The sequence below is a fragment of the Alligator mississippiensis genome, chromosome 13 (assembly GCF_030867095.1).
Source record: "Alligator mississippiensis isolate rAllMis1 chromosome 13, rAllMis1, whole genome shotgun sequence".
NCBI lineage: Eukaryota > Metazoa > Chordata > Crocodylia > Alligatoridae > Alligator > Alligator mississippiensis.
The window spans coordinates 5,210,647-5,222,091 of NC_081836.1; the positions used below are offsets into that span (position 1 = coordinate 5,210,647).

Here is an 11,445-nt window from a genome sequence, read left to right on the forward strand (position 1 = left end):
GACATAGAAATGAGCAAAGCCACCCCTGCTCCATGTGAATGGGGCTCTGCTAAATGGCCTTGCTAGTGCAAAGCATCCCCACTGCATGGTTTAGTGCCCCACAGGCAGCTTTGCAGCACTTGCTGTCCTGTTCTAGCACCAATGGGCTGCTCACCTCTGTGAGATGCTCATGAGGCAACTTGGCCTCAGCAGAGACAGAGCCAGGGATTTTGGCATCCTGGGAGGCGCTACCAACCACTGTCCTTGCCTGCGGAGTGCTGCTCAGTGTAAATCGGAGCGAGCCAGGGGCCTGTGCCTCTGTGCTGCTGCTGCTTCGTATTCTATTTTAAGATTACAACATTCATAGATTAATATCTAAATTTGATAACCATTCGACTGGTTCAGGGGTAGCTGCATGGATTGATGATCAACCTGCTGCAGAAATACTTTGTCAGCTACGCTACAGTCCCCCAGCCAGGATTTGACCTACCAAAAAAGATTTGGTCCTCCCTGAATTGTATCCGGATGCTTCATAGAAAATGTGGACACCTACCGGTACTCCCTAAACGGAGAGTCCGGGTTGCGATTATGGTGTGATTTTTTTCAGGCGGTGCAACGCATTGTGAATGATTGCCCAATTAGATCATTTAATGGTGATCAATCCATGCTTCCATGCTGCTGGCATCAAATCCAAGTCCTCCCGCCTGCCTCCCTGGCCTCGGCGCCATCACTTCCAAAAAGTGTCTTTTCTATTGCTGCTTTTCTACAGTCCGCTCTGTGCTTTGCCCTGTGGAAGGGGCAGAGTAACCACCTCTCCCATGTGTGTGTCATCTCCTGCTCATATTTCCCCAACGTGCTGGTTCTTTGACCAGTCCTGTATGAAAAACTGCTCCTCTCTTGCCTTTCAGAGATCAAAGGAATCCATACGGCTATGGAGAACCTGCCAAGTCTTCTCAAGCGCTGCTCTTTCCGAGGTGGTTTCACACCAGCCACGCTCACGGCTTCTGCTAACCCAAAGGGCCTCTCAGGAGCTCTCTCGAACACCTGCAGAGGGGTCGCTGCTGTTCATCCTGATCCATGTAACACCGAGATTGCATCAGATCCCTGAGGTGAAAACAGGTTTATCATTCAGAAGGGAATAACTTGCCAGTGTTTTGAGGCATGACTACAAAGGCCCGGTGTCTTCTAAGCTTATACTTATTATTGACATCCCTGTAGTGCTTAGACGCTGGGCCATGTTCCCTCTCCTGTGCAAACAGAGCAGAAGACAATCTCTGCCCTGCAGAGTTCACAGGCTGAACGGACAGGCACCAGAAGCAGCGTTTGGATCTCTTCAATCCTAGTTTTGTGCCCTTTCACCACTGGGCTAATCCTTCTGTCCTGTCTGACATAGTGGAGAGTTTAGATCCCCTTTAGTTAAGCTGTAAGCACACCCAAAACTTTGTGTAACTATTGGCATTGTGGGAAGTCGATATAAAATGCTGCTAAATCCAAGTAGTAGCATTTTAGAGGCACTTGACACCGACGGGACCTCTAGTGTTGTCACGCCTAGTTTTCTGTTACCACAGGCAACTATGCCGCATCATAACTTCCTTATATACTTACCAAGCTCCATTTCATCTAGGTGCACCCTGCTTACAAGACCCTGCAGATGGTTCCTTGTCTCACCCAAGATTTAGGGGGCCTTGGACTTGAGGGGACTTCCTGGGTCACTGAGTCCAATCACCTGCTCTTGTAGGCAGCAACACTGTGTAGTCCCCCTCATATACTGCCTGAGCTCGGTCTTATCTGTTTTGCTCCACTACTACTATTTAAAGGCAGTTCCAGAACTTTACTCCTCTGATAGATAGAAACCATCTTATTTCCGGCCTAAATGTATTTGTGGGCAGTCTGTTCTCATTTTCTCTCATGCCAGCATTGTCCTTTAGTGTCTGCAGCTCCACACAGACTATCTCCCAACCTCTCTTAACTATAGCCTGATCTATAACACGCCAACTTGCTGCTAATAAAGGGCTGTAATACTGCTGTTCTGTTAGGTTATTAAGCAACTAGCAAATAGCATCTTCACAATATGCCTTAGCGGTTTGTGTTGACGTTCAGCATTGTGAACCTAGGAGGTGAGACTTTGTATTCAAATCAGCAATGCAAATCTTCCGTAAGTCTATATGCAGAGGTTACACAAACAAGAGGGGAGGGATTAGGTTAGCCGTGCAATCACCTGGTTACTAAAGGACTCTCCCAGGCTTCGTGCTATGTTGATAAATAGTTGCGTTTCCACTAGATTTATATTCCTAGTTTTGCTTGCCTTGTTCTCATCAGATAAGCATTGCTAATAGCAGCGTGTGCATACGATGCTGGGGAGATGGGGAGCAGAGTGCCAGTAATGATTTCTGGTCTGATTCTGCGCCTTTTTGAAGTCAGGTGGAGCTTTGACATTGATTTCAGTAGGTTCATGGCATTTGCAAGCATCATGCTTTTAAAAGTGGTGTAGCTCAATCAGGTTAGCGTCAGAACAGGAAACTGGGTGAGACAACTTAGGGGATAGGTCTATGTACCACTTGTGAATTCGGGTCGATATCAAGTTGTTATAGTGAAATGATTGTGAAAGTGTTGGACTGTATACTGCCCCTGTGGATGTGGCATTAATCCTTTGCTATGAGGACTGCTTCACCAGCTGTTTGCTAAGCCATAGTGGTTGCCTTGTGAGCACTGTACCGAGTTTGCTGAGCTGGGAGCAGCTCGTTCTTTCAACTTCTCTGCAGGAGGTGGAGAGCAGAAAATCCTCTACCAGTAGGGCTCCTGCTTACCTGCCGGACCAGCCAAGGTCAGAGCAAGTTGTCTTGAAGAGAGGCAAGGGACTCTGTCTTATTAGATTTGAGAGTTATTGTTGCTTTACCGTCTTAACCTAAGGACCCTTAAATATCACCTTCGAAGTGACTAATCAATGCTGACTTGTTTTTGAAAAGGCTCACTGTGTTGCTGCTAATGCATCCTGGTGGCACTGCTCCCTACTTAGTGACCTTAACTTCACACTCTCCCTTGGGAGAGAGTGAGTCTGAAGTCACGTGGAGCTCTTGGAGAGCTGAGGGTGAGACACAGAGAGGTGAAGCCAAAGCGCCCAGTTTTGGAGAACAGTCTGGTCAGGCTAGGCCACAATACTATACGATAAAACCAGCCAATGCAATTATAATAGGCTAAAGTGTGTCCGGATGGGCATGAAGGGAGGTTCCCAACCATACTAAGCTAACTCAGCTGAGCTTATTGGATTGTACAGCCCTTTTCTCATGATGTAGGTGGAAAGATTCCTCCAGAACATAGTTAATCTCCTCAGCCCGTTCTTATGCCTAATCATTGTACTTTGGGCTCAATCTGTCAAGATCAGTCAAGATGTTTTCTTCAATTCACTTTGGTTCAGAGCCCTGAAACAACCTGATAATCCACTTCTGCATGGACTTTTCTCACTTTATAGTGGCAAGCTCACAGACCTACCCACGATTTCTATGAATAATCTTTCCCAGATGGTCTGAAATGAGAGTTGGCACGGAAAGCAAACCTCCTTTCAAACATACAACCAGATGGGTTGGATGTCCTCCCTTTGGGAAAGGGGGACACTTTGTTTAGTGAGGTAAGAAAGGACAAAAGCTTGAAATCACATGAAAGTTTGCTTCCAATAATTCACCAGCAGTTAAGCGACAAGGTGTGGGACATTCATGCCCATTCAAATGTTGATTGTCAGCAACTGAGAGTTTTGTGGTTACTGTTTAGAAGCTGTTCTAATAGTAGGAACAGGTTATGCCTGTGGTTACAAGTTCAATACCCATTCAATACCCATTCTGGAAAGTCCAGTCCCCTTCACTGGGCTGTGGGTCAGAACAATGGAAAGGAAAGCCAGTGGGGGGTCTTAGCAAGAGGGAGTTTCTCCCTTGCATATAAAATCTGGGTAATGGTTATATTTTGTGTTGTAGGTCTTGGCAGCCTTTTGGAAACACGCTGCAGGAGTTTTGTCACACTCACAGATCATCTTCTCACAGCTTTTCCAGGCTGAAAAGTAAAACAGCAGGGAGTCAAGAGAGCAGTACAGGAGAGCCAAGAGGAAATCGAATCAGATATGTCCAGTCTCTCCATAGGGTCCAGTGGATTATGGATCACCCCTGGCCTGCCAGTGGAAGTGGTAGTTGATGGAAGTGGCCGTGATGATCTCTTGGGGTGCCAACAGGAGGGATCACAAATCCACAGCTAGTCCCAGGGCTTCTGCAGGTGACTTCTTCTCTGCTACTGTTGAGAAGACTGGAGTGAGAGAGGTGCTCTTCTCTGCACTAGCTGAGATCAATGCAAGAGCTCAAACCAGGTATGCAGAGCCTAGGTCTCATACCGCCTCCCTGCAGAGAGGAAATTTTCACTTTGAGCGCACTATCCGAGCCAGTGTAAGCACGGGCCTGTCATTTAGATTCTTTTTGCTGCCCTGGACTGCTGTGTATGCAGCACCATCCAAATGGCCTAGGTGAACCCTAGACAAAAGAAGCTGAGCATCAAGCCAGAGATCACCGTGCTGCACAGCAAGGTAGATCCCACTTGTTAATAAGCGTTCCTGCTGGACAGCTTTAGAGTCATGCTAGAAGCATTTCCTGGAGCACCACCAAGACATTCTGTCCTGAGGTCTGGGGAAAATTCAGCTCAGTGCGCTGAGCCAGCTTATGTCCCATTAAGTTTTTAAAACTACATGTGCATGGTGTGTGGTCCTTTATCTGGTCTCCTGGGATCCGTTTCACCCTTTGGAAGTCTGGTTTCTCTTTAACTTTCAGCCTAAAATCACAGTCAGGGCTTGAGCTGCCAGTGTCCTGTATCCGGCGCCATCTGGTTATTAACCAGTGAGTTAACATTTTCCAGCGTGCTGGTCCAAGAGATATCCAAGAAAATCCCACACACGGTCTGTGTAGATGGTGATGCCATTCAGTTAGTGACCTTAACGTCACACTCTTACTTACTGCAGGTGATGTCCTCCTTGATGGAATAAAAATAGATGTCCAGTTTTAGATTACAGCCAATCTTAGAGGCCTTTGTATAGCAGCAGTCATGGGCATGGCAGCACCTTGTGTGAAAAAAGCTGGCATTAGTGCAGTGCTGAGTGGTGGCAGGGAGGGTTATTACCATCTGCTATTCTTTTTCCCTCTTCTGCTTTCTGACTGAACCTCTCTGTGCTCGGAGCTGTACACGTGGGATCAGATCCTATTCCAACTATTAAACGCCTAAGCTAATCCTCTTCCACCTTCCTTGAGTCCCTGAAAACCATTAATTTATGAAGGTCACAAAAAGCAGCGAAGAGGAGAAGTAACCAACCTTCATTTGCTTTAGCAGTTGTTCAGAAGCTTGAGTAGGATGAAAGGAGATTGCAGTTAGATGCTTAAGTCCACGGAGGCACCTAAAAGGACTAGATTATGCCCCAATGACCTTTCAGACCAGAAGACATCTTCCTTGCTGAATAGTCTAGTGATTTCCAATCACGACTAGTAGTTGTTACTGCAGTTCCTACACCCCATTACCATTCTTGTTCTACAGAACTATAGAAAAGGGAGCAATTAGATATGACTTGCTATTCAATTTACAATCAGGGTGAACTTGTAATTGATTTCCTTTTTCTGGGAGTTAAGCTAATATTGAGTGGTTGATTAAATAGCCCAAGTGCTATGTGCATTCCTATGCATAGAATATATGTTGCATAACAATGGGGAATTAAATACCATGACTTCAAATCTGTTGATAGAGCAGCATTATAATTAGGCAGAGGTCATTAGAGTGTGAGTTATGTGTACCAGACTATTTTAAAAGAAACAGTGTAATGATGCTTTGTGAGCATCTGACAATTTTCATTTAAGGATTTCAAAGCTCCTTATGTCAGCATTAGCCTTATTTTACCCATGGAGAATTCATTGTATAGAGAGATTGTTTCTCAGTGGGAGATTCAGCTGTCTTGACTCCAGTTCTCTGCTCCAACCACTTGTCCAGGCTGCCTCCCCCAAGGGTCTTGCTCAGGGTTCGAGACAAGGACAGTGTGGGCTCTGATGAACAGTGGTAGCAATTGTCCCTGCTTCCCAGTCAATCTCATCTAGGGGTTGTTTGGTTCCTCCGAGGCCACTGTAGCATCCATAATAGAGATGAGAGAGTGGAGAATTTCCCAGTGCTTTTCCTATGAGGTCTGCAAACTGGATCAGGTTACTGCATGCAAGTGGGAGGACTGCAATCAGAGAGCCAGGGATTGTTAAGCAGTCTGGAAAGGACGCAGTTCTGCCGCTCTGATCAGGCTGGAGGCAGAGACCGAACAACCTACCGGTGCTCTAATCATAGACCTCACCCATATGTTTCCTCCAGCCCTTGCTATCTACAAGTCAAGTGCTGATGCCCTCAGGTCAGGAGGGCACTAATGTTCTCAACATTTGATGTTCTCAACGTCATTAAGGGATTCAGTTAAAATAATGTTCTGACTTCATGATGCCAAAGGTGTGAGACCACCGGTACACCGTGGTCTGTCCATAGGCTTGTTTGGATGCAGTATATTCTCCAAATAGAATATAAATAAGAAAGATAAAGAGCCAGAGGGAGGCAAGGTAACTAGATGGAGGTCAGGTCACACGGTAGATAAGTCACAGAGCTCAGCTCTCCTGAGTCTCACCTGAGTGCCCCATCACAGCCGCCAGCAATTCATTATTTTTGAAATGATGGGATTTTCTAGGCAGCGTTAGGCTTTTATAGAAGAATCTAGAGAGTTAAAAACAAGCTGCCGGCTCGCATGTTTCCTTGCAGCATAAGGAAAGTAAAGTAACGGCATATGGCCCCTTCATTTTGGTTGCTTCGTGTCTAGCAACAGACAGCTCTAACATGAAGGAGACCCCAGCACGCTAGGTGCATTAACCCTCCCTATTTTGCTTATATGCACACACATTACAGCTTCACCTCCCCTTATTACATGCAAAAGGATATACAAATATTTACAAGTCTCAAACAAGCGTGATTATTATATAGTAATACCCCTGGGGGTAATCTATTCCTCTTGCTACAGGCATTTAAGCCTGGATTTTTAGAGCAATTGGTAGCTGAACTCCCACGGACATCCACCCCAGTGTGGGGGGGAGTATAAATAAGGCTAAAAAATCCTTGTTATGAAGTGGAGAATTGTGTGGAAGTTGAGCTTTTTCCTTATTTTGAGACTCAAAAGTGGGCCCGTTTTCCCAGAAAATGTTGTAAAGTATAAAGCGAAAAGGGTGCGTTTTCCAGGGTAAACGTTTGAATTTATGAATCAAAAAGAGTTTACATGAGCCAGGGTTTCACACTTTCATGTCCAAGCTTTACCTGCAAAATATACAAGTGCTTGAGCCCAAGAAAGCAAGAGAAAGCATGCAGTGATGTGTGGGGAATAGGTACAGGCACCTTCAGCGGGCACCTGTGTGCACTCTTTAAGCCTCCTTGAGGTTCTCACTATTACACACAGCTGGGTCTCTTTGCTGTTGCCAAAGTTGCTGCAGGTGGGAACGCAGCAATTCGAGAGGAAACAGGAGCTTTTTTTTTGTCCCTGAAACAGTTCATCTGCTGGTTTGGTGAAAAATGTTAAGCAGTATCTCTTTCTTTTGGTATGTCTCCACTTGCCCAAGTTGAAAACTGAGCCTATGTGAAGAGTCAGGCCACAGCTTTCTGTACCTGGGACAGCAAAGTGGGCCAGAGCAACAAACCACAGCAAAGGGCGGATGCTAACTACAGAAATCAGCCCACCCTTTGCTGTCTATTCCAGGGGTCTCTGTTCCAGTGACCCTGACAGTGTGGGTAACCAGAAGTAGGAGGGGGGTCTCTAGACACTATACAAATTGTTGGGGGGGTTTTGGTATTTCAGCAGCAACTCAATCAGCTCAGGCTCTCGTGGTGCTGGGTTCTGCAGACATGGGACAGAGTGGGAAAAAATTCAGCTCAACTGGCCACGCTGGAGTGCACAAAGAGGGGTCCGGCTCCCTTTTATTTAGAAGTAAAATAAAGGACACAGAATGATAAGCAAAGCACATGGAAATCAAGCTGTAGTCAGTACAGGAAACAGTGGAGAGCTTCCTTCATCACTCCCATGAGACTGCTACTTATTCAAACAGTCGCTAGCCACCATCTTAATACTACTTTTAGCACCCTTTGGAGCAAAGCTGAGGTCAGAGCTGTGTTGTGCAAGATGCTGTACTAATGCAGCACTCCAAGAGACAGGGCCATGCAGTTTAAATATTCAAGCAGACAAAGGGTAGGGAAAAGGGAGGATTATTTTCTCCCCATTTTACAGGTGGGTAAACTGAGCAACTAACTACCTCGCCCAAGATCATATAGGAAGTCATGAACAGAGCCAGGAATAGAACCCAGTCCCGTGCCTCCAACATATTGCCTCTCACTGTATGAGCCATTGTCCGGAGATCGTTCTCTTTTGGTCCGGTGTATGCTAATCACACAGTGAAGGTCAATCCCGTTCATTATTCATAAGCAGTTCTGCAGACTTTTTCTCTACAGAAGAGCTCTCTGAAAGCACAGGCCTTCTATAGCTCCACCCCTGGCACTGGGCTGATTTTTCCTGGGGAAGCGTTGGACAAGGGAAATCTTGTCAGTTAAATGCTCGGTTGAAGGACTGGCAGGGACTCAGGCAGCCCCTATAGCACTCAGGCGTGGATCCCGTGCACTTGCTGTCTCGGTAGCGAACGAAACGCGAATTGTACGTGTCGAGGTTTTTCTCCAGGCAGAACACGGCATTCCTGTCGCATGCACAGACCTGCTCTTCACACCAGCTCCCCAAAGCTGCAGAGACAAAGAGAAGTGCATTTTGCATTGACGTTGAGGAAGCCCCGTGATGGGGAAGGTGTCTGACTTCCCAGGCCTGAATTTATACTTGGGCTGTGTGATGGCAGCATGGGGAGAGAGTGTAATTGTACCAATCTTCCCCCTCCCACTGCGGAGTATGTCGGAGAGGGTGTCTTTAAGCTCTGAGGAGTCCGAAAGGTCAGTGTTAGTGGAGGGGACAGGGAGGGTGCCAACACACCCCAAGCTGGAGGCAGGTTTCAGATTTGGGAAGTTTAAAGCATGGAGGCGATTCACTGCCTTGATTGCTTCGCAGCAGTCTGGTGAGCATCCACCCAAATGGCCGCATCTGGGAAAGCCACATGCAGCTGGCTGCACGCGCCTCACCTTACCTATATTGTTGCCCAAGGGACCAAGTCAATAGCATCAGGATCTGAATTAGGACTTTCAAGGAGTCAAGGTATTGCAACCCTCAAAGTTACAGGTTATGAATTCACTTCTTTGGTCAATGGCATTTGAGACAAGACAGCTAGAGTCCTTTCAGGTGCCCTGGCCCTTCTTTCTCTACTTCCTTCATTTCTCTGTTTGGATCAACAGTCATGCTGCAACTTCTGGCAATCAGGTGTCGAGGTCTTAGAGTGAAAATCACTTAGAAGGGAAGCAGTGGGCTAATTTGACAGGAGAAGCAAAGCAAACTCCCCATTTTTCCAAGGGGAGAGGACTCACCGCAGATTATATTCCCATTCTTGTAGGCATAATCATACCGCTTGGTGTTTCCGTGACAGTTGCTCTCCTTCAGCCTTTTATAGCAGCAGTTGTGAATATGACAACACCTCCAGGGAAAAGGAAGGAGAGAGACACACATCACAGATCTGCTGACAATGGCAGAAACCCACTTCCACTGCAGCAGGAGCACAAGGCCATTGCTTCATTGGTTGTTGGATTCCCTGCATGTACATGGGGTATTCACACTCAATATATGCATTTACTCCTATTTAAATATAACTCTGGATGTCAAACCAGAAACACATGGGGAAGCAGTCAGAAGAAGTGGAATTTTTTGCAGAGGTCGTTAAACCTCTCTAGGGACTTTCTATCACTTTCATTTCCTGGAAAGGACCTTGGACAATAAACTTTACTTCACTTTATAGGGATATTTAAGCACCAGCATTTTCTCTCTACTGCCTGAATCCCAAGCATGTCTAATTCCCTTTCGTTATGACTTGTGAACATTTCACACTCAGCCTGTCCACCTTGACAAGTGATGGAGGAGCTTTTCCTTATGATTCCCTGGGTGAAAAGTTTTGGTTATTGGGGGTTGGGGTAAGGGGATTTTTGACATTTCGTTTTGCAGAGGTCCATGAAAATGACAGCATGCATGTGGTTTTAGTGATTCAAACCCAGCTGCTCTTTACCAATCCGTGGCATCCTTTGGTTCCCCCTTGCCTTTTGATCCACAGTAGCAGCCATAGCCGTAATAGCTCAGGATAGCACCTTTGCCAGTGACTTGTTTAATCATCTTTTGATATTCCAGAACGCTCCCATTCACCTCCAGGAGACCTGCAAACCAGCAATAGTGTTAGGAAAGAGACTCTGTTCCTAGGAAGCTTCCCTTCTTCCTCTCCTTTCTCACATTGTGAACTCAATGGATTGTGTGAGCAACACTAGGAATCGTCACCTCCTTGCCCAGGGTGGCACATGGTGTATGCCACAGCCCTGAGGCAGGGCATGCTGATGGGCAGCTGTTCTGCTCCATGTGGGGTTATCCTAGCTCCTTCATGGGAGCTGCCCCTGATCAGCAATGTACAATCTATATCCCAGCCACTAAATTGGAGCAGATTCCTTCCCACCCCACCCTGTGGCTCTGCTTTGCCCAGGGGCTGACACAGAAGGAGGTAGGGCCAAGACACCAGCTCCTCCCCTCACCCTTGGTTCAGCTTTTAGGCGGCATCTGAGCCGAGCCAGGGACTGCTACTATTGTAAGAGCTCCTGTGCAGCCATACATGGAGCAAGGTAAACATTTAGGCACTCCAGTGATCTGACCCAGTTGTTCACAAGCTGGACCTCCTTCTTATGATAAAGCTCCCGCTGACATCAATGAATGCCCTGCCTGGCGCCCAGACCCTGAGCTGTGGCCAAGGTTATCTAGTACTAAGCCTTGCTTGTGCTGCTGTGATGCTGGGGCTATCCATTGTGCCCTGAATGGATGTAGAGCAGTAGCGACGGCGAGGGCGTCATTGGGACGTTTTCTATACTTACTGCAAGCCCCCAGCAATGCGAATATGTGGAGATTCCTCATCTTTGTGCAGGACCTGGGAGAAGAAACCCAAATAACCTGATTCTTCATTCAGGCAAACAAAGATCTCTGGTATAGCGGGGCTACTGCATGGGAAGCAGTTGAGAGGGCAGAAAGGCACATTTCAAGTCAAGTCCGGTCTTGGACAGTAGAGATAGAAGGGACTGTCCTCTTATCATGCTGTGATACCCTGGCATCAGGGCTCTGCATGTCTCCCTGTATTTGAGTCAGCGTGCAGGCCAGTAGAGAGATAAAAATACATCATTGCTGAACTTGAAGAGGAGGCTGGTGCCCCAGCCCTCTCTAATCCTCCCAGAGTTTTTTCCTGAGTTTCCCCTCCTGCCTTGTGTTGGTATTTCATC

The 11,445-nt window shown here is 46.8% G+C and overlaps 1 protein-coding gene across 1 annotated transcript; it reads right to left on the minus strand.

Moving 5' to 3' along the window:
- Nucleotides 1-7,973: 7,973 nt before the first annotated feature.
- On the minus strand, nt 7,974-11,237 carry LOC102567413 (neutral phospholipase A2 agkistrodotoxin). Its single transcript, XM_019499973.2, has 4 exons — nt 11,047-11,237; nt 10,203-10,347; nt 9,514-9,620; nt 7,974-8,787 (listed from the first exon to the last, which is right to left on the minus strand). Exons 1-4 carry the CDS (start codon nt 11,132-11,134, stop codon nt 8,597-8,599), a joined length of 531 nt encoding a protein of 176 aa, XP_019355518.2. The 5' UTR covers nt 11,135-11,237; the 3' UTR covers nt 7,974-8,596.
- Nucleotides 11,238-11,445: the final 208 nt, after the last annotated feature.